Source organism: Daktulosphaira vitifoliae, unplaced genomic scaffold, assembly GCF_025091365.1.
Source record: "Daktulosphaira vitifoliae isolate Bord-2020 unplaced genomic scaffold, ASM2509136v1 Scaffold_2, whole genome shotgun sequence".
Lineage (NCBI taxonomy): Eukaryota > Metazoa > Arthropoda > Insecta > Hemiptera > Phylloxeridae > Daktulosphaira > Daktulosphaira vitifoliae.
In genome coordinates, this window is record NW_026099573.1 from 13,422,434 (window position 1) to 13,445,433 (window position 23,000).

The 23,000-nt window shown below is 30.3% G+C and overlaps 1 protein-coding gene across 6 annotated transcripts; it reads right to left on the bottom strand.

The window, feature by feature from the left end:
- Positions 1 to 3,300: 3,300 nt before the first annotated feature.
- Positions 3,301 to 21,628, bottom strand: LOC126899051 (protein IWS1 homolog A-like). Of its 6 annotated transcripts, none has more exons than XM_050673570.1 (7): positions 21,497 to 21,623; positions 20,715 to 20,877; positions 20,441 to 20,653; positions 20,213 to 20,372; positions 17,160 to 17,313; positions 3,807 to 3,924; positions 3,301 to 3,698 (listed from the first exon to the last, which is right to left on the bottom strand). In XM_050673570.1, exons 2-7 carry the CDS (start codon positions 20,835 to 20,837, stop codon positions 3,576 to 3,578), a joined length of 891 nt encoding a protein of 296 aa, XP_050529527.1. In that variant the 5' UTR covers positions 20,838 to 20,877; positions 21,497 to 21,623; the 3' UTR covers positions 3,301 to 3,575. The 6 variants fall into 6 exon arrangements, with proteins under 6 accessions (XP_050529527.1, XP_050529526.1, XP_050529525.1 ...); XM_050673569.1 differs by having other exon boundaries at positions 3,305 to 3,698; positions 17,160 to 17,316; positions 21,570 to 21,628; XM_050673568.1 differs by having other exon boundaries at positions 3,305 to 3,698; positions 17,160 to 17,316; positions 20,715 to 20,839.
- Positions 21,629 to 23,000: the final 1,372 nt, after the last annotated feature.

Below are 23,000 nucleotides of genomic sequence, written 5' to 3' on the forward strand. Positions count from 1 at the left end.
TTTTCTGTCATCTTATCCACGATTGACGCAACACCTATACTTCCTCTTATATGCTCGTTCCTTATCCTATCTTCTCTAGTCACTCCACTCATCCAACTAAGCATTCTCATCTCTGCTACACTTATTCTCTGCTCTACTTTCTTATCAACCGCCCAACACTATGAACCATACATCATAGCTGGCCTCACAATTTCATACTAAATTTAAAAACTATAATTAGTATTTATTCATATATTATATTTTAAAATCAAAGAACTACTAATCAGGATATAATTAAAGAAATAAGAGTTCATGTTGCTTTTAAAATATTTCACCAATTTCTCTAAAGGAAACACTATCTACAGATTTGCATCGAAGCGTTTCTTATGATAGTGATTTTAATCACTGTCAGATATCATCTATACTTGTCCCATCTATGCCTCGTCCACACTGTGCCTCGACCCCACTGTGCTACCGTTTTTCCTATTAATACTATATCGTTAGCAAACAACATACACCACGGCACCTCTCCTTGAAATTCTCTAGTAATTTCATTCATCACTATAAAGAATAAGTAAGAGCTTAAAGTAGAACCTTGGTCCACTCCTCCTACACTTACCCGAAAACCTTTTTTTATCTTGTTTTTGTGATGTCTCTCTTGATGCCTAAACCATTTTTAGTTTAATATCTGCCGGTAAACTGTCCGGTAAATTTCTGTGTTACAGCTTTAGATATAAAAGAATCAGGATAATTAATTAAAACTTTTAAGAAACATAAATCATTAAATGCTGATTGTATGGCAATAGATCCCTTAAACCAAGCCTTGACATAAACTTTTACCAAAAATACACAAATATTATGAAATGCATGTTCTTCTCGTATTTTAAGCTATTTTCTAAACATGTATATTTTTAACGAATAAATTGCTTTAGACATCCATCTAGCATGATGAAAAACACTAGGGTAGTGAAATTTTACACCATTAAGGGGTGTTGCACCCATAAAAATAACACATAAATTCTTTGTAGTATTTTCTACATTGTTGAATTATTAATGTTTCCAATTAAAATTTTTTTACATTATTTTTAGTGTGTACAACTGCATTTTTGATAATTATATCATTGATACCAATATCAAAATTCAACAAATCTAGACTAATCAAACATTCTTTAAATTTTTAAAAATTGATACAACTGGACCAGTTGTACATAAATTAAGTTTAACCTTGAAAACATTTTTTAGTACTAATTCCAAAATATGTCTACGACATGGTAAATACAACACATTGCGCTCTAAGAGTTGTTTAAGCAATATACAAGCGTCATTTAAGCGACCTGTATTAGAAGCTGTTGTGTCACAACACAAGGCCTGTATTTTATTTTTTACATCCCAAACTTGTAATAAATCAAAAATTGCATTTATCTGATTCTCTCCAGAATCACTCTCAATTTTTGGGAACCCAAGTAATTGACTTACACCCTCAAATGATACCAAGATTGGCAATCGATCAACTTTAGCTCTATTTATAATGCCTGGAAGTAGTTTTCCATCCCAATGCAAGACAAGACTATTTTTATCCAGAAATTTAATTTTTTTTTATATCATTTACCTTTCTCTCACTAAAAAATAATCTTCCCCGTCGAATAGTTGATCGGTTGATTATTAACTTTGATACGTTATTACCTAATGCTTCAGCAGTAGAAATAATTAAATGCACAGCATCGCGGTCAGATATCTTGCATTGATCTAATGCAGAAAGTAATTTAGGATTCATAAAAGTTATAAATCCTTGTGTTTTTGAAGAATATGATGAACCAGACAAATCATCTTCTGTTTCATATTCTGAGGAACTAAACAAATTTAACTCAACAACATTATCTAAACAAAAAATGATTAATGATAGAAAAATGATTGTTATTTATAAGTTTTCTTTATTACCTTGCCAGAAAACACGTAAAACAATTTTATTTTTCTACAAAACTAATAGAAAATTAAATTTCAAATAACTTTTACATGAAAATTTTTTTTATAACTTGAACGGTTCATCGTCTATACTTAAATTGCCGAAATATATGAATTTTACTGGTAAACATAATATTTATGGAACTTTTGACTTTTAGGAGGTAAATATTTGACTTATGGGTTTTTCGCTAATAATCTTTTTTGTGTAAAATTATATGTATAATTTCTTTCTTATAAACTTTTACATAAAAATCATATATTTTGAGATAAAGCACAATAACTGAAAAACTACCCTTTTGATCGAATTTTCAACCCTCTTGCGGCACGTGTTAACGTCAACCTATCGGAACCAAATTTTGCACAGTTTATTTTTACATGTATTAGAACAATTTTTTGGTGCGCGTAAATCGAATTTTGAAAATTTGTATTTTAAGGACCACCTTAATATATATATATAAGTGTCAGACTTTACGTAACACTTTCAAAAGTTAAGTCAAAAAAGTTCTACTTTCTATATGCATTTTTTAGATTTGAACCCCCCCTGTATTAAGAGAAATAGTTCGATTTAAAAAAAAAGTATGCCGAATGAAAGATCAATATAAATACTACTAATCATGAAAAAATTGTATTGATCCATACATTATTTAAAAAGTTACTAGTAGAACTTATAGTAAAACCAATACCTTCTCAGCTTCGCATCGAAGCTAAAAATATTATTTTAACATAGTCTAAAAATGCATAAATTATTAAAAAAAGTAGCACAGAACATTTATTAGACCAAAAGTTATTTGATTTGTCATAACAATGTAGATCACTTGTATATACCGATTGGATAATTTCTAACTTTTAATCCAACAATCATTTCACTCTAATTTTACTTTCCAATTTACTTTTTTTTATTATTCTCGGAATTCGTTTATAGTATTTTCTTTTATAAGTTTGTTTTTAATAAGAAAAAAATAATAATGATAAAAATATTCAATTTTTTAACACTTGTCTTACACAAAGATTTGATGTGTCGATAAAAATGAAATGGGTTACAAACATTTTAATAGAGTGGACATCAAAGGCGAAAATTTTGTGGAAGACTTATTAGAAATCTGTATATCACATACAGTATAAAAGCAGACTTGATACACTATAAAAAATCATTATTAAATTCAACAAATTTTTAATCAATATACGTCCAACAATTTTTTTGTTTAATAAATAGTATTTTTTATTAATAACACCAATATTTTTAAATTAAATATTTGTTAATTTGATCAATTTTTAAAATAATTAAGATTCTTCTAACAAAATTAATGGCTAAATTAACAGAAAATTATGATTCATTCAAGAAAAAGTTTACTGGACATATTTTGATAATGCATTTGTTGATTTTATCAGAGGTTATTTTTCAATGTAAATTAAGTTTGTATTTATACTGTTGGGCTTATAGCAATAGCACTAATCGAAGGAAAAGGAAATTGATAAAAAAATTAATATTAAAAATGAAAGTTAAAGTTGATTTTTGATTGAGTCTTTAATTTGAAATATTTTATAAAAGTACAAAATTGTAAAAATATAATCAAAAAAGCTTAACAAAGGGAAAAAATAAAAATAAAATATGCTAAATGTTGTTATAACATGTTTTATAAGTCCATTTTTTTGCCTTCAATTGAAATATATACAGCGTGCTTGGGTCGATTATTTCTTTGATTTTGTATTAAAAGCTTAAAATGTTTCTCAAAGCGATTCATAGGTCTTTTAACAGCCTATATAAAATGTAAAATAATTAACATTATAATAAATTATCACAAGACAAACAGGTAAAATAAAAATTAGGGTTTGTTTTTATATATTATTGGTTTTTACATATTTACCTGTGAAATATTCATATCAATATTTGATTTAGGTCTATTAAAGTACACCTTACTGGATGTTGCAGGAATACGAGCTCTAGATGATGAGTTATTCGTTTTGAAAATAATGGTCTTTGCCCTAAAATATGTAATTATTTCTTTTAATATTGTGGTTAATATACTACATTATAATATAATTCAACTCAAACTGATTTAAATTATTAATATATATACACATATACACACATATATATATATAATTTTGATGATGTATGATTAATCGTACACCTAAATATAGAGTAATATTTAGAACCAATTAAATGAGAGTAGTTGATTTATTAAAGATCACATCTAAGATACTTCATTTAAACATTTAACAGCAGCGAAGTGGGGAACAAAATCATCCTCATACTCTTAATATTATACTCTATGTGCTTATTATTACATTACTTAAAGAATTATCCAAAATTGGTATGACATTCTTTACAGAATCAAATCTCAAAAAAAAATTGAGAATTTAAAATTTTTGTAAAAAGAAGAATTTTCTTCTTTTTCCTCGTCTTAATGTCGGCCATTTTTGGTTCAGGACTCTTTATACTTTTTGACAAAAATTTTACGAAGGCTGTCTATCTGACGCAACCTCATTAGTCGCCTCTTACGACTGGCAGAGGGACCGTGGAATTATTCTTATCCCCTATCTACAGGGACATGTAAAAAGAAGAAAATTAGGTTCAAAAAACTACAATAAATATAGTTAAATAATTTTTTTTCCATTCAATGTTAAAACACATTAAATTCAAATTTTTAAATGGGTACTCCTATTTTGAACTATTATTTAATTTGATAATGATTTATGAAAATAAAATACAAATCTTAATTTATAAATCTTAAATCAAATGGTTTTTAAATACATAGAGTAGGTACGTAGTGCATTTGGATACAGCTTGACTGATGTATGTGCATTTCGCTTTATCAATTCATAAAATTTGGATCACTCTGTATAAACATGTATGTGCGTGTGACACTTTACCAACAGCAGGATGATGATCGACATTAATTTACTCCAACATCTGATTAAGTTATTGCTCCTAATATTTTATAATACGAACATCTGATATCGTATCAGATTTTCGTGGTCAAGTCTTAAAAAATAAATTCGACGACCTTTATTCTTATAAATATTCCGCTTATTGAGACGTCGTGAAAGTTTCACATGTTGTCCACAAAAACGTTATTTTTAAAGAAATTTAAGGTTATACGTAAATAATGGTGCCTCAGACCTAACTGACAATTTACCATAAAAAATGTATACGGTCTAAGACACTATATATAAGTGTACAAAATATATTTTTATACATAGATGATAAAGAATGAATAGGCGGTGGTGACTTATCAGACGTGCCCAAAAATACCTATGGTCTTCCTTTTTTTCATTCCATGAACAAACTTAATGAATAATTTTTACATCTATGATTAATATAATGTAGATTATATTAAAGTTACGACATAATTTCTAACCACGTTAACCGTTGTGGTATATATATATATTCCGTATGACAGGTTAAAGCAACATAACACGATCATAAATATATCATATATAAATAATAATAATAATAATAATAATAAGAAAGTAACATGACATAAATAAAAAACAAATTAATAGGTAAATACAATTACGGTTCCTTTAAATGCATGTATAGAATATTCAGATAATATTGTGGGATATTGTTTGTGATTAGTGTCAACAGTCAATTGTTATTACGTCATCATACGTCAAAGACGTATGATTATCTCATTTATCTCATTATGTATATCTCATTTATGCATCAGATAGTTACACCCAGAACCATATCTTGGTACACGGACCTTGGGCGGCACCAAAATATGAAGCAATAAAAATTATTAAGTTGAAAACTTTTTTTTTTCTTATTCTAATAAAAACAATTCTTTTGATTAAGTAAAATAAAAAGGTCATTAGAGGCGACAAAAAGTCCTAAATATGGTCCTGGTTATAACTACTATGATAGGTATGCCGACGATTCAGAGTTACCTTTATTTTTCTCGGCAGATCATAGCTGAGCAGTTTGATTGTTGGATTAGTAACTAGATTATGTTCATTAGGATTTTCTGAAATCCAATGAGATGCCATTTAATATTATCTTCAAAATTTTCTCGTAATAAATTGTTTGCAGTTACCTATGACGGTTTTCTAGAATTTTCCCAGTGGATAGGGGATAAGAATACTTCCACGGCCCCTTTGCCAGTCGTGAAACGACTAATGAGGTTGCGTCAGGTCGACAGCCGGCGTAAAATTTTTTTCAAAAAGTTGTGCAGTAGCTGTTTCACTAGTCATGAGTACAGGGTACCCAATGCTTGTAGTTTCAACGGTGTAGGGACATCACCACTTAATTCTAGGCTGGATTTGTGTATAAAGGAGAAAGATAGATACAAAGTAAGAATAGGTATTTGGAATGTTGTAACATTAACTGGTAGAAGTAATGTGAACAGTTGTTGTGTGCAGGTAACTAAGTGGAAAGGAGAGAAATTAAGGGAAATAGATGAGGGTTATAAAATAATATACTTAGGGAAGTATAGTACAAAGAATGGTGTAAGGTAATAATGGATGAGAAGATGAAAAGTAGAGTAGTAGAAGTAGCCAGGAAAAGTGACAGAATTATAGTCGTAAAATTGATATTCGAAGAAAAAGTGCTGAATGTAATAAGTGCCTATGCAACACAAGTAGGATGTGATAAAATAGACAAGGAAATGTTTTGGAGAGTGATGGATGAGGTCATGTAAGAGATATCTGACGATGAGGATCCGGTGATAGGTGGTGATATGAATGGACATGTAGGTAATGAGAGGAGAGGATATGAAAGAGTACACAGAGAGTATAGTTTTAGTGAAAGTAAGAAAAAGCAATTCATAGTATGGCAGAAGAGCAAAAGAGGAGAAGATTGGATAGAGTATAAACGCATGTGCAAAGAAGCCAAGTGTGCAGTAAATAAGGCGAAGTTCAAGAGGTATGATGAGTTGTATGATAGGCTAGGAACAAAGGAAGGCGAGAAAGATATCTATAGACTTGCAAAAGAAAGAGAGAAAAGGTCTAAAGATTATCATTATATAAGGCGTATAAAAAGTGTTGATAATAGGGTATTATCGAATGATGATAAGTATTTTGAAAAAATACTGAATGAGAACTCGAAAAAGACATTAGAGGATATCTCGTGGAATGAGGGACTGGTAGATTTAATTAGTGAGAAAGAGGTATGGGAGGCTGTGGCATCAATGAAAAAAATAAAACAGTAAGACCAGATGAAATGCCAGTAGAAGTATGGAAAATATTAGGCGGTGTTGTCAAAGGTGGTTGAAGGAACTTTTAAAAAAAATTTTATTAAGAGGACGCCATACCGGCAAACGAAACAACGATATGACCGAGAGAATGCGCTTTTAGATGTTTTACAACCGAACTCTTCAATCACCCCCTGTCCATCAATCCATATACCATACGCAAACCTGTACGGCCGCCTAATATTATTTTGGAGCAGCACATCATTCTACTATTGACAGTTATGCTATGCGCGTTACATATTATTTTCATTGATAGAGGCGATAAAGCTCTCATAATATAAAACAAAATGAATATGTAATTATAATAAAATATCATAAGATTATAATATAATATTATTTGAAATGCTACCGCTTATTAAACGTTAAAGTGTTGCGAGTATCACATTTGTAGTTAATAATTTATTCACAACTATGAAAAAATTAATTTTATAGATAATTTTATATAATTTATTGTTACATGAAATCTATAATAATAATATCTAGTAATATGTATGTAGTTAGTACTTAGTTAAAATTAAAACATTGTATATAATTAAAATTGTTGAGGAACTAATTATTTAAATTTTTACTGGTTGTAAATCGATTTTTTTCGACCGAAAATAGAAAATAAAAGTTTTTTTATATCTTTTAATGNTCTTTTCGACCGAAAATAGAAAATAATAGTTTTTTTATATCTTTTAATGCATTGTTACTATCCATGACACAATCACCTTTAATTTACAGTCATCTGTTAGTTTTTAGTGCAGTGCGGTTTTGCCTTGCAAATAGTCGGTAAAGTCAAGGGAAAAACAAGAAAAAAATTAATTAAACAAATTTTTAATTATTTTATATATTTTTAACTTCGATGCGAAGCTGAGAAGGTATCAATTTTACCATGATGTTTATTTATTTATTATTTTTTTTTGTGTCTGTCAGTACTTTTTCTCAGTTCTCCTATCACAAATCTCCAAAAAAATTACAATTTTAAAAATCGGTAAATTTTGTCATTTTTTTCACTTTTTTTCTTAAAACTTCCATAACTTTTTTAAAAACCAACAAATCAACATAATTTTTTTTTATACTAAAACCTTAGATATTTCCCTTTTATCTGATATCAATTTTTTTGAAAATTTAACATTTAACCTGTTCACAGGGGCGATTTAGAATAGTAACTTTTTTACAAAAACTAACTTTTTCAAATTAATTTTTGAAAATGTTCCGGAAATAATGCGTCATTTAGACATATATCAAATCAAAGGTTATGTCATGTACTATAAAATGAAAAAAAAAATTTGTCTCGACACCTTATCGTCTATGAGTAAAATATCACTGAAATTAAACAAAAAATGTAATATTTGTAAAAANGTCTAGACACCTTATCATCTATGAGTAAAATATCACTGAAATTAAACAAAAAATGTAATATTTGTAAAAAAAAGCATCTCCTAACGTGATGTTTTTTGTATTTTAAACTACCATAACTTATTGAAATATTAACAAATCATATCAATAGATATTTTCATTATATTAGCATTATTATTTACGTGTAAAAATGAACACAGTAAAGTTAAAATTTAAGTCTCATCACCCGTCAATAATAACAATTATTTTACAAATTCAGATAAGCGACTGCTAAATGGTACCCCGGTTCGTTGATAACAAAGTATAAAAATAAATATATTTAAAAAAAACTAAAAAACACGCTTTTAAAGCACATCGAACTAAAAAGTTAAAAATAATTTTTATAATAAGCTTAAAACAATAATGTACGAAAAGTACTAGTATTATTGTGATAAAAGCGTNAAAACAATAATGTACGAAAAGTACTAGTATTATTGTTTTAAGCTTATTATAAAAATTATTTTTAACTTTTTAGTTCGATGTGCATTAAAAGCGTGTTTTTCAGTTTTTTTTAAATATATTTATTTTTTACTTTTTAGTTACATGTTATGATAGTAGTTACTATCAATATCATGGTTGTAAAGGGGTATCAGGGTTCGATTCCGGAGTGGGAGTCTGAGAAACGGCTACCACATCCAAGGAAAGCAGCAAGCGCGCAACGTGGAGGTAGTGACGAAAAATCACAATACGGCAATCATTCCCTGTAATCGGAATAAATACACTATATATCTCTTAATGAGAATAAAGCGTATTAATATATAAGTTTTAATAGTAATTAAAATATATATACGAGGTGTGACAATTAAGTAATGAGACTGATTTTATTGCCGCGCTCGTGATAACACTACGGCCTTGAAATTTATACGGTATGTAGCGGATTCCCTCCTCTCTCCGACGATAAGTTCACCGTCTCTCTCGTTGCAGTAGTTCGTCCGCTGTATCGCGTTATGTGAACACGTGTTCGTAGTGCTCGTCACGAAAATGGAAAAGGCAAATTTAGAGCAACGCATCGCGATAAAATTTTGTGCGAAATTGGGTGAAACCGCTACGGAAACTTATTCCAAAATATTGAAGGTGTATGGTAGTGCTTCACTTAGTCGTCCCCAGGTGTTTCGATGGCACAAGCAGTTCAAAGAGGGCCGCGAGAACGTGGAAGACGAAGAGCGAGTAGGGAGACCAGTTGAAGTGCGAACCGACGCGAATGCGCAGCGCGTGCGCTCCCTAATCCGCGAAGATCGTCGTTTGACGGTTCGAATGGTGTCGTCTGAACTCGGTATCAACCGTGAAACCGTTCGACAGATTCTAATAAACGATTTCGGGATGAGAAAGGTGTGTGCGAAGATGGTCCCAAAGAATCTTTCTGCTGAGCAAAAACAGCATCGAATGGCTCTCGCACAAGACTGTCTGGAGCAAGTTGAAAACGATCCCACGCTGCTTGATCGAGTTATCACAGGTGATGAAAGCTGGTTTTTTCAATATGATCCAGAAACCAAACGTCAAAGCTCGCAGTGGCTGTCTCCAAACACCCCTCGTCCGAAAAAAGCTCGCATGAGCAAGTCGAGGGTGAAAACCATGATCATTACCTTTTTCGACAGCCGCGGAATCGTCCATAAAGAATTCGTACCTCTTGGGCAGACAGTTAATCAACATTTCTACCGAGAGGTACTCGAAAGATTGCGANCCGCGGCTTATAAACGCGTGGTGTTGGTCAGTCAAATACTTATAAAATAGAGCGACGGCTGATAAAGGTGGCACGACTCGTGGGGCATCGTGTATAACAAAACGACGCGGGGCCGTGTCAATTACAATAAAAATTTGTTATATATATATATATAATTAATGACACGCGCGCGTCTACGGGTTGGAAAATATTATTGTCTACGAGTGGTGAGCGGGGTGGGGCGAATGCGTTACAACAGTATAGTCTCAAGGTCATACACGACGGGATACGCGACATAATAACACGTGCCGCGTGGAGTTACAAACTTACAAACGACAAACAACAAACAAACAACATACACGTGAAACTAATATAAGCGTGTTAATAACTGGTTTTGATCGTTGGCAAGGTAACAGTTGAAGGGTGAGAGTAATCGGTTACCGTCATTCAACAAAAAATTCGTCACGTTATAAATGCCACTAGGGACCGTCACATGTCGATAGACAAAAAATTCATTATTTTGCATAAAAACTGTTTTGCGCGGGACTACTTTATTTGATCTGTATCGATGCTAGAGTCCCAAATTTTTTACCAAATTATAAAGGAGAAAATTATCTGTGATCTAGCGTTTTTATAATTTTGATAACACAACTCTGAAGCTATTTATTAAACATTTAAAAAACCAAAAAAATAGGAATGTTTAATAGTAAATATAAAGTACTAGAAATTATGTTAACAAAAAAATAAAAACGCTAGATCACAGATAATTTTGTCCTCTATAATTTGGTAAAAATTTTGAAACTCTAACATCAATACAGATCAAATGAAGTAGTCCCCCGCAAAACATGTTTAAACCCGTTTTTCATTCTCNTCAATATAGATCAAATGAAGTAGTCCCGCGCAAAACATGTTTAAACCCGTTTTTCATTCTCTGTATGGCGTCCTCTTAAAAGGGAAAATTCCAAAAGAATGAAGAATTAGTATTGTGGTGCCGATATTTAAAGGTAAAGGAGATATACAGGAGTGTAGAAATTATAGAGTCATAGTATGAAAATTTGGAAAAAGGCAATAGATTTAGAAAATAAGAAATGAGACATCGGTATCTAAAAACCAGTTTGGATTTATGCCTGGTAATTCAACAGTGGAGTCATTATTTTGTGTGAGGCAGCTAATAGAAAAGTTTAGGGAAAAAAAGAAAAAGCTTTGTATGGTATTTATAGATTTGGAGAAAGCGTATGATAGAATACCGAGAGAGGTTTTAAAGTGGGCATTAATGAGAAAAGGAGTCCCGAAAAGGTGTATTAATATAATAGAGGATATGTATGATGGCACTGTACTAGGGTAAAGTGTGGGAGGAATAATAGAAGGTTTTTGGGTAAGAGTAGGAGTGCATCAGGGTTCTGCTTTAAGCCCATACTTAATTTCTATAGTGTTGAATGAAATTACTAGAGAAATACAAGGAGAGGTGCCGTGGTGCATATTGTTTGCTGACGATATAGTGTTAATAGGAGGAAATTAATCAAAGGCTAGAGGTGTGTAGATCAGCTCTTGAAGAAAAGAAATTATTATTTAATAATAAGTAGAAGTAAGACAGAGTTAACATGAGTACGAGTTTGATAAAGGAAAATACGAGGTAGGTGAAATAAGGAGACCAGTGACAATAAGCGAGGACGTGACTGGACAGGTGGAAAGTTTTAAGTATTTAGGATCAGTTGTGCAAAAGAGCGGTGGTATTGACGAGGATGTAAGACACAGGATTAAGTGCGGGTGGTTAAATTGGAGAGAAGCGTCTGGTGTCTTGAGGAGAGAAGAATAGGAAGCCGTAAGAACAGTTGTAACAATGCATTTTGAAGGAAGAAGAGGTAGAGGAAGACTAAAAAAGAGATGGAGGGATGTTATTGAATGCGATATGAGGATGACTGATGTGAGCGTAGATGACGTGGGTGTTAGTGTTAAGTGGAAGTTTAGCATAAGGGTGGCCGATCCCAAGTAGTTGGGATTAAGACGAGGAAGAAGTTTTTCTTATCATAGACGATTAAATAATAAATTTGTAATTAAATTTTCTTTAATCAGTGATTTTAGTTCATTTAATCCAAGGTTAAATAAAGTGCTAGGTTATCTAATAACCTTGGTAATAACAAATTATATTGATCTAATAAACTTGATAATACAAGGTTATTCTTCTTCTTCTTCAGCTTTTACAGTCCTTGAAGGACTTTCGCTGCCTCTACTACATTCCTCCACTTATTTCTATCAACGCTGTCTGCTATCGTCACTTCCTGGTTGCATTTGTTAAGGTCATCATTGACCCTGTCTATCCAGCGCTGTCTTGGGCGGCCCCTAGGTCTTTTCCCATTTATTTTTCCCTCTAGTGCTTTCTTTAAAATTCCATTTGACCTCCATACATGCCCTGCCCACTCAATTCGTTTGCTCATGAGGAAAGCGTTAATACCAGGTTTTCGATAAATTTGTTGTATTTCTCTATTAGTTCTTCTTCTGCACACTTCATTTTCTAAAATAGGTCCATATATCCTTCTGAGTACTTTTCTTTCAAAACAAGCCATTTTTTCCTCATCTCCTTTAGTTGTTGACCATGTTTCACACGCATATGTTAACACTGGCCGTAGGAAGCTTGAGTATAGTCGTTCCTTTGATCGTCTAGAAAGAAGTTTTGATTTGAATAATTTTTCTAAAGCATAGTAACCCTTGTTAGCGGCAGATATCCTTATTTTAATTTCGTTGTGCATATTATTTTGTTGGCTTATGTTTACCCCAAGATATTTAAAATCACTCACTTGTTGAAAAGTATAGTTTTCAACTACTAGGTGAGAGTTGTCCCTTGTTCCTCTCGTCATGACTAAATATTTTGTTTTTCCCTGGTTTACTTCCAGGCCCATTGGCTTTGCTGCTCTAATTAAATCATTTGTTCTTGTCGCTACTTCTTGTCGGGTATTTCCTATAATAACTATGTCGTCTGCATAGGCAAGGAGCGTATTTTTGAACAGAATCTCCATGCCTTGACTCATTGGCATTGATCTGACCACCTTTTCAAGCGCCAAATTAAAAAGGACTGGTGATAGTGCATCACCCTGTTTAAGGCCAGTTTTAACTTCAAAGCTCTCCGATAAACCGTTGCCAAACTTTACCTTGCACAAGGTATGTTTGTAGCATTCTCTTATCAGATGGATAAGTTTTTTTGGGATTCCAAATTCCTCTAGTACCATCCACAGTTTCTCTCGATTAATACTGTCGTATGCCTGTCTGAAATCTATAAAACACATGTGGATATCCTTTCCAAATTCATAAAATTTTTCCATTATTTGCCTTATAGTGAATATATGGTCAGAGGTGGACTTTCCTCTTATAAATCCAGTTTGATAGTCTCCAATTATATCTTTGGAATATACTTCCAACCTTCGTAGTATCGCCAGGGATAGAATTTTGTAGCAGGAGTCTAATAGTGTGATTCCCCTATAATTACCTGTGTCCATGGGATCACCCTTCTTGAAAATGGGACAAATGATGGCTGTTTTCCAATCTTCAGGTATACGATTGGTATTCCATATTTCTTTTAAAAGTCCATGTATTTTATTTACAAGTTGTTTAGTACCGATCTTTAATAACTCAGAATTAATATTATCCTCTCCGGGGGCTTTGTTGTTTTTTAAAATCCCGATAAGATCCTCGACTTCTTTATGACTTGGTTCCTCAAGGAGAGGTTGTGCCGTATGATACATCACGCATTCATCTTCATTCGTATCATCGTGGTCAATGTTTAAAATATTCTCAAAGTGCTTTTGAAACTTTTGGATGATACCCTCTTCATTCGTAATCAAATATCCATCGTGGTCCTTGACAATACGGGTTTGAGCTTTAAAACCTTCCTTTATTGATCTACATTTTTTAAAGAATAATCTTGGGTTGAGCCTATGTACTTCTATTTTTTGGATAAGTTCTTTTTCCGCTGCTCTTTTTTCCTGTCTCAATATTTTATTTGCTATTTTTTTGGTTTTAATAAATTCTTCTGTATTATTAGGAGATGGGTCTTGTATCATTTTTATTCTTGCTTCTGCGCGTTTTCCTATGGCTTCTCTGCACCGATCATTATACCATGAGTTTTTAACATGGGATGTGTTTTCTTTTTTAAATATTTCAGATGATTTGTTAATTGAGTTTTTAACTATGTTCCATCTTTCATCAATGTTTTGTACTGCATTATGAGATTTTTCCATAAGTTCGTTATCTAGATTCTGTCGGTATGTTTTGGCTCTTTCGTGATCTTTAATTTTCTCTATTTCCAGGCGTGTTTTACTATATAATTTTTTCTGATTCCAACTATTAGCCAGTTTGATTTTAAAAGATGCTATGACAAGGTAATGGTCTGTGTCTCCATCTGCCCCTCTATAGCTTCTTACTTGTCTAACACTAGTTCTATATCTTTTATCTATAAGTATATGGTCAATTTGGCTTTTAGTTTTTCCGTCTGGAGACACCCAGGTTTGTTTGTAAATTTCTTTCCGTTGGAATTGGGTGCTACTTATTACTAATCCTTTGGTTGAGGCGAAGCTTATTAATCTCAATCCATTATCATTGCTTTCAATGTGCATACTTTCCTTTCCTATAGTATATCTAAACACATGTTCTCGTCCAACTTGGGCATTTTGATCCCCAACTACAATTCTTACGCAGTTTCTAGGTATTAAGTCGAATACCCTTTCTAGGTTGTCATAAAAGGAGTCTTTATAATCATTGTCTGCCGTTTCTGTTGGTGCATAACAGTTGATTATTGCTATGTTAAAAGGCTTCCCATCAATTATTAGATAGCATAATCGATCATTTACTGCTTCGAATTTCTTTACTACTTTTATTAAAGACTCTTTCACTATAAAACCAACTCCGTACTCGTGTCTTCCATTATCGTTTCCACTATAAAAAACTGTCATGTTATCTGATTTAAGATGTCCCGAACCTGGCCATCTTACTTCTTGGAGGGCTACTAAATCTACATTATATTCTTTCATTATACCAGTAATGCATTTTAGGGCCCCTGGCTTATACAGGGATCTTATGTTCCATGTTCCAAATCGAAATATCCCAGATTTTCCTGTTCCAGTTCCAATTCTATTTCCCAAATTATCTGTTGTATTCCGAGGCTTAGTAGTGATAGGTTTCTTAACACTGTTTTTTTTACTGGGGTGAGTTGTTAGCCCACCGCCAAACCCTCAAACTGGAGGACCAAAACTGAGACAACCAATTAAGGTAATCTCAGGGCTCGGGTTCGCCAAACCCGTAGTGCTAATTGCTTAGCACCCCCCTGAGGAGATACAAGGTTATTAGATAAAATTATCTTCGCTAATAATTTTGTGTTATATATATCTGTAATCACATTAATATTTGAGATCACTGATAACTAAGATCACCGTGACTAGGATATTACACGAAAAAAATGTTAATAATAAACCAAGATTATATGCTAATGTCATATATACTCTTCTCTATCACACCACTAAACATAATACATATCGCTACACCAATACAAATACAAGTCATCTACATTTTTCCAATTATTCTGAACATAAAAATTGAACACACCTCTAATAAAATTACCTAGTATTAATTAATAAATTTATACATTTAGAATAAGGCTATATTATATTAACATATCATACAATTTAATTCATAATAATAAATAATTATAAAACATTAACCTGGTTGTTTTTTTTGTGCAATTTTAATTTTGTTGGGTTAACTTAAATTATTTGGAGAGGAAATAATTTATGTTTAATGAATAGCATAACTAAAAAATGCACAAGAAAATCACTATTGTTCTGGTATAAGAATTGATACGTTATATTATTATTAGTAGAGGTTTATTTTGTTTATTTTGATATTTTATTTTGTTGCATATTTTTGATTGTACTCGTAAAACATTTTTAACAAATTTTTAAATAACGAATTAAATAAATAATACATTTTTTTTTTCATATTTGGTACTCTTACATGATAAAATAATCTTTTTCTTCTTCCTCTCCTTAATCCCAATTACTTGGGGTCGGCTAACATGATAAAATAATAATTTACATAAAAAATATTTTAGAGAATATAAAGTTAAAAAAATGAGTTATTATAAATATCAGATTTTGTGATTATCTTTTAGTATTATTTTTATTATTATTATACTATCAATTTTGGCATAGCAAATTCTGGTGAATAAAGTAAAATTACAATCAAATTTTTGACATAGATTAATAATTAATAAAAGAAAATAATTTTATTTTATTAAAATTTATAAATTACTAGATTTATTCTATATAATCACTAAAAATCACCATAAAAATAACTTTTTGCTTAACCATCTTTTTGATTTTATAACAATCAAGAGGATCAATTTTTACCCCCATGTAAAAAAAAATTACAGTATCCGTATTAATTTTGTTCATTTTTTAGTTACGTAAGCATGAAATTTGATTTACAGAAGATATATAACAATCATACAAAGGCGGAAATAGATTTAAATTGTTGAAATGGTATTACAATCATATTCAGAAATTATGAATGTGTTTATTTATGAATGGAAGGAAGAGCGTGGCAGTGCGATACGTGATAATGGTCATAACTATATAGATATCTCAAATATCTATATAGTCAACATAACTGGTATTTCGAGTAATGTTTAAATTATTAATAAAACAAATCTAAAAAAGCTTCAGAATAACTATTTTAATTAGTACTTTTAATGAATAATAAATAAAACAGCATTATAGAAGGCATACAAATAATAATTTAAACATATATTGTGAATAATATTATATTCAGTACAGAAACCTGTCAAGCATATAATTAAAAAGTGATTGATTCAAGGGCGACCGAATTGCTTAAGTCAGACTTATGTTTAAACTGATTTGAGAATTGTAATATAAAGTAAGATTTTTTTGACAGGTTACTATAAAAACACTAAACTAATTATTTTAAGAAAAAACAACCTCTTTGTACTCTTAGAATTGTTCATGTTATAATTTTCACTATCATTATTATCATATTCATCACTATCATCCTCATCATTTTCATTGTTACTTTCATCTTCATGTCTCATTTGTTGGTCAACATAACCACTATTATGCGGAAATTGTTCTGTAACTTCTTAAATATATATATATAACTTTATGTATATATATATATTATTTATTATATATATATATAAATATATTTTTTTTAATTAAAGAAAAAATGAAATTATATAATAAAAAAAAAAAAAAATCTGTATAAAGGGGCATTAAAATATTTTTTTGACTCTTGCAATAGAAAAATAGTAACTTATGNTTAATTTATGCAAATTAATCAACTTTTACTAAGCCAATTTAGCTCAAAAATTCGTCAAAGGATCACAAATCGTATCTAGTAGAATCTTAAGGCATCATAGTTTGGATAAATTCTTTTCAAACAACAAAATAAAGGGCAAAACCTTTTTGAAAACCAATATTTAACCAAGGTACTGGGTAGAAGTTAAAAATCATTAAAAAGAAAATATTTTTCTTTTCAATTTATATTTATAATATAGTATAAATAATTATAAGAAAGACGTAACGACGCACAACTGTCTTAAATGAGGAATCTATCACTAAAATTGATGACAATCATGTAATTTTTGGTTTACATGATAAATTTCTTTTTTAAGTTTGTATCAAATACGCATCAAAGCGTTTTACAATAGTGATTTAATCATCGCAAGACATCAATTAATATTAATCTAAATGTTTCATCATCATTTCAATAATTTTTATATGATAATTAAGCCTCCAGAGTACCTTTGTAAATGATATTTTCAAAAAAAATATGTTGAAATAAAGATATTATCCTTTAATATTTTAATTTGTGTAAGGCTATATTAAAATAGTTAGAGTAGTTTATTATATCCACCAAAATTATATGATTATCGTTTTAAAGGCCAATTGATGGATCATGCCAATCATGAAAAATCGTCAGAAAGCATTTTTTTTATTAAATTAGTACATAAAAAACCTTAAATTTTATGAAGTTATGAATTATATAGATATTCCGTTGGTATGCAAAAAAATATTTCAAAATTTAATATTTTTGTTTATTCATCTTTAAGTAAATTATATTAGCTTTTAGCTTTGATGTGAAGCTGAGAAGGTATTGGTTTTACTATGATGTGTTTTTTGTGTCTGTTACCACTTTTTTTCAGCTCTCACCAAACCGATTTCTTTTAACAATATGTCAAAAGATCACAAACTTATCTAGTCGAAGATATTACCCTCATAAATTGAAAAGATTTCCCTCAATCCGCGTAAATGGGAGATATCTCAAAAAAAATTACAAAGTTAAAAATCATTAATTTTAGAAAAATTTTTTACTTAAAACCGCCATAACTTTTTTAAAAATAACCAAATGAATATAATGTTTTTTTTATATAAATGCATGATATCTTTACCTTTCATTTGGAATATTTTTTTATAAATCTGACCCTTTACACCCTGACCCCTGCACACAGGGGGGGATTTAAATGACAACTTATTCACAAAAAATTAACATTTTCAACTTAACTTTTGAAAGTGTTCCGTAAAGTCTGACATTTTTATATATATCTTAAATTAAAGCTAATGTAATATACTTTATCACGGAAAATAAAAAATTTCAGACTTTATTTTGTTTTCACGGTGAAAATGTCTATCGAATGTTATTTTTATGTGAAAATTCTTGAATTGGTATTTAACATTTTTAACTTTATTATGCTATAACTTTTTGAAAAATGTATGGATCAATACAATTTTTTCATGAGAAGTAGTATTTATATACATCTTTCATTCGACATACTTATTCTAAATCAGGATATAATTAAGGAAATAGTTGATGTTGCTTTTGTAATTATCCACTAATTTCTTAGAATTAAACATTATCTAAAGATTTGCATCAAAGTGTTTATTAAATCACTGTCAGATGTCATTATATTTGACCCAACTATGCCACGTCACCACTGTGCTGCGACCCCCCTATGTTTTTTAATGTAAATTTGAAGAAAATAGTTTTTTAAGAGTATTATCAAAAATTGAAAAGAAAAAAATGTTGATATAATTTGTAATACCTACTCAAACTTTAGTTAATTGTGGAATTTTCAAAAAAAAATTATTGTCAGTAAGTCAAAAGTTTTTATTGAAGAAGTTTCAATAAAAATATAACAAAATTCCGTATAGTTTTTAAAAAATTATTTAATATAGAGTAACAATTAAAAATATTTATATTGATTGTTCTATGACAACTGTAATGTTTCAGGATGTTTCTCTTTATTACTCGAACTGAATATAATTTTCTAAAATTATAGCGTTAATAGTTTTATTTTGGTATGTTTTGTGATATTTTGACATATTATTAAGTAAAATGAGTTCAGTAAACCAGAGAGTAATTGCCTATAGGTACACACACAAAAAAAAGAAAAACACGACAGTGTAAAAGCAAAGTTTTACAGGTATACATCAAAACCATTGGAGCAACTAACAAGGGTGTTGGGAGTGCTGCAGTACTACCCATCTCTAAATCAGCACACTCAGTTCTAATTTACTAAAATTAAGTGAAAATATCTTATTCACGTTTTATGAAGGATTTTTTTATCAGTAGTTGACAATAAACATAAATTACAAATCATTTTTTTATACCATTTGAAAGTTATTTATGTTAATAAAATAGTTTATTGAAATTTTGTATATTAATATTTGCCCATTGACCCTGGTAAGTAATTATTTAAGGATTGTTATTCAGGGGCAAGTTTGTGAGCATAACACAATTATTGCACCCCCAGCATTTTCACTTTAGTTATAAAACCCAAAATTAAACTAAAAGTACTTTTTATATCAAGTTTTAATTTTCCATAAAACTTTTAACTAATAAATATTTTGAATACAAACTACCATAAATAAATATATTTCAAATAATAAATAATCTAAATAACATCTTAATTGTACATATAAGATATTGTTACTAATATATAAGCTATTTTAAACAAAATTATTTAGTTATTTACCAATATCAGCTAATACATTGAAAATGGGCTTGGCCCATTGACTAATAAGCTGACCAGCTCGTTCTCGGTTTTCTTTAGTTTCTTTTGGATGTCTATACAAATACATAACAGCTTTTCCTATTCCAGAATACTTAAGTGTAGATTGCTCAATGGGGGGATACTAAAAATTGTCAAACATGTTTAAAAGTATAAATTTGTTTATTTTATATATTTCTATAATTTAATTACATCTGCTAAAAGTTTTAGAAGAGATTCTCGCACTTGAAGTGATGGTAGACTTCTATCAGGCATAGGTGCTAACCAATCAGTGAAGACATTTAATACATTGTGTTCAACAAATGCCAACATTAAATTATGCTTCTTCAATTGTGATAGACATTTTGGCAACATGATAATTTTGTTAATGGCTGGTTTTCTTTCTCGATTAAGTTTTCTGTCCATCTTAAATTAAAAATAATTTTATAGATAAATTAATAATATTAGAAAAAAAATATATATAAACTAAATGAACTTTAGCTGCATGTTTCATGCCACTAATCAAACTTGCTATAACATCATCATTATCATTGACTAAATTTATGTTATTTCTTTTATATTTTAACGGTTGTTCTTCCATTATATCCATGACTAGATATCAAAACAATAATCAATTATTTATGAAGAAACTGAAAGAAATAAAATGGAAATTTTAGAACAATTATAATGATCTTCATTTATAAAATTATTATCTATTTAAAGCTATCCAAAAATTTAATTTTCTTCCACTCCTCCACATTTTAATTAAAGTTTTATGATTCATGAATCTAAACATTAAATTAGAAATTCAAACATTATCAATATTTGTGTAATAACTATAGTCAATATTTATAATTTTTTCTTAAGTTTTAAAAATATAATTTTATTGAGTTATTTAAATATTATATTAAAATGTGAAATTTATTGTTAACTTTATCATACAAACATATTATAACTACTTTTCTTACATTTTGCAAGATTTTACTAATAACTACTGTTAATTAAATGTGCAATTATTAAACGACTTTTACTAAAAATATAAAGTAAAATTAAAATAACATACTGAGTGTTTTTTATACAACTACTTATAACTTAATAATATTTTTAAATCTTTTACAATATTATTGTTAATTTTAAGATTAAAATTATTCTTGGTTATTTTATTACTCTTTCCTTCAATAAATAAAATAAAATTAATTCATTTTTTTTTTCGTTAAATTGTTTTTTTAATTATCTATTGAAATTTTAAGTAAATTAACAAAGAATAACCTGAAGTTTTGTATTCAATTTGGTCAATTATCTTTAACTGAACAACATGCTTTTACTACATATAATAACGTACATTTATTATGAATTATAATGGTCTATTGATTTTATTTAGTTTTTTCCATGACAAAATAATTAGGTATGTTACAATAGCTGGTTCGCCACATTTCATTGGCCGAATATAAATAAATATTCCATAAATATAGTGATAATATTATCATTTATGCCTAAATATTTATTTGCGGAAGTAAGCTATTCCTTTCTTGCAATTCATAATCTGACACATTACGTGTATACATCGCTAGATTGCGCTACTTATTAAAAAAGTTGTATTATATTATATTATTACAAAGTTACAAGACGTATTCACTTAATAATTAAATACCAACGAAAAGCTTATCAAATGTCCTATTGAATGGCATAAGTTCCAAATGGTACCTCGAGTGTATAAGAAACTTAAATAAGAGAAATTTCTGGCGATATCAGCAGTAGTAACATAAAGTAGCCAGGTGAGAGCTGTTACTATCCACCGGTGTTCGTTTTTTTGTATATTTTACAATGTTTCAAGGGGTGTGAGGTTGGTTTTGTTTTGGTTAACTAATTAATAAATAATTATTTCATATAAGTACTGCTGATTTCCTTTTTTTTTTAATTGTCATATATAAGTTTTCTATAATATAAACTATAAGATGAAAAAGTTATACAGAAATGTCAAAAACAGTTTTTGTAAATGTGGGATGTATCTTATAATATTCTCCTATTTGACTTCTACAGTAGATATATAAAGTATGTTATCCATACTAAAAAAGTCTTAATTTAAAAAACATTTTAACCCTGATACTTACAGGAATGATTTAAAATACTTATTGCTAGAAAATTCAGGTGATATGAAATGATATAAAGATAGACATAAAGACAAGTGTATCGTTTGGGTGTCATGTACTCCCATTTCGCTGCGCTACAGTGTCGGTGTGATCGGGCTCTACGGGGCTACAAAACGTCGGCACGAGCGCAGTTTCCCTAGCTCGGGGAATCGGGCGCGTCCTCAGGTTGTGGATAGAGGAACGGCCTGTAGATATGCAGGTTAGCCACGAAATAAGCGGTCCATTAATTTGGACTGACGAATAAGCGATCGCGGACAATGAGCTCCTCGTTCGCTCGTTAACCCTGCAGATATGCAGGGTAGCCGTGATATAAGCCACTGTAAAGTGGACGAATAAGCGGTAGCGATCGAGGGTAAATTCATAACGGGGTGGGCCCGATTGGCCGTCGCGAACCGCTGCCTCTCACGAATTCCTCACGAAGTGGAAGAAGGCCAGGCTGGTGCTTTTGAGAAAGGTTGACAAGCCCGAGGGTCTCCCTTCGTCGTACCGACCGCTTTGCATGTTGGACGACTTGGGGAAGATCCTCGAGCGGCTGCTCGTTACCTGGATCGAAGCCCACCTGGCCGACGTCGCCGAGGGCCAGTTCCGCTTCCGGAGGGGGAGGTCGACGGATGACGCGGCCT

What these genes read in the sequence shown, in the direction of transcription:
- LOC126899051 (XM_050673569.1), bottom strand. Translation starts at nt 20,837, where the DNA reads ATGGATATAATGGAAGAACAACCGTTAAAATATAAAAGAAATAACATA. An exon ending in CAATGTATTAGCTGATATTG is followed by an intron (nt 17,317 to 20,212) that starts GTAAATAACTAA and finishes TATATATTTAAG; the next exon opens with AAGTTACAGAACAATTTCCG. An exon ending in AATTCTAAGAGTACAAAGAG is followed by an intron (nt 3,925 to 17,159) that starts GTTGTTTTTTCT and finishes TACATATTTTAG; the next exon opens with GGCAAAGACCATTATTTTCA.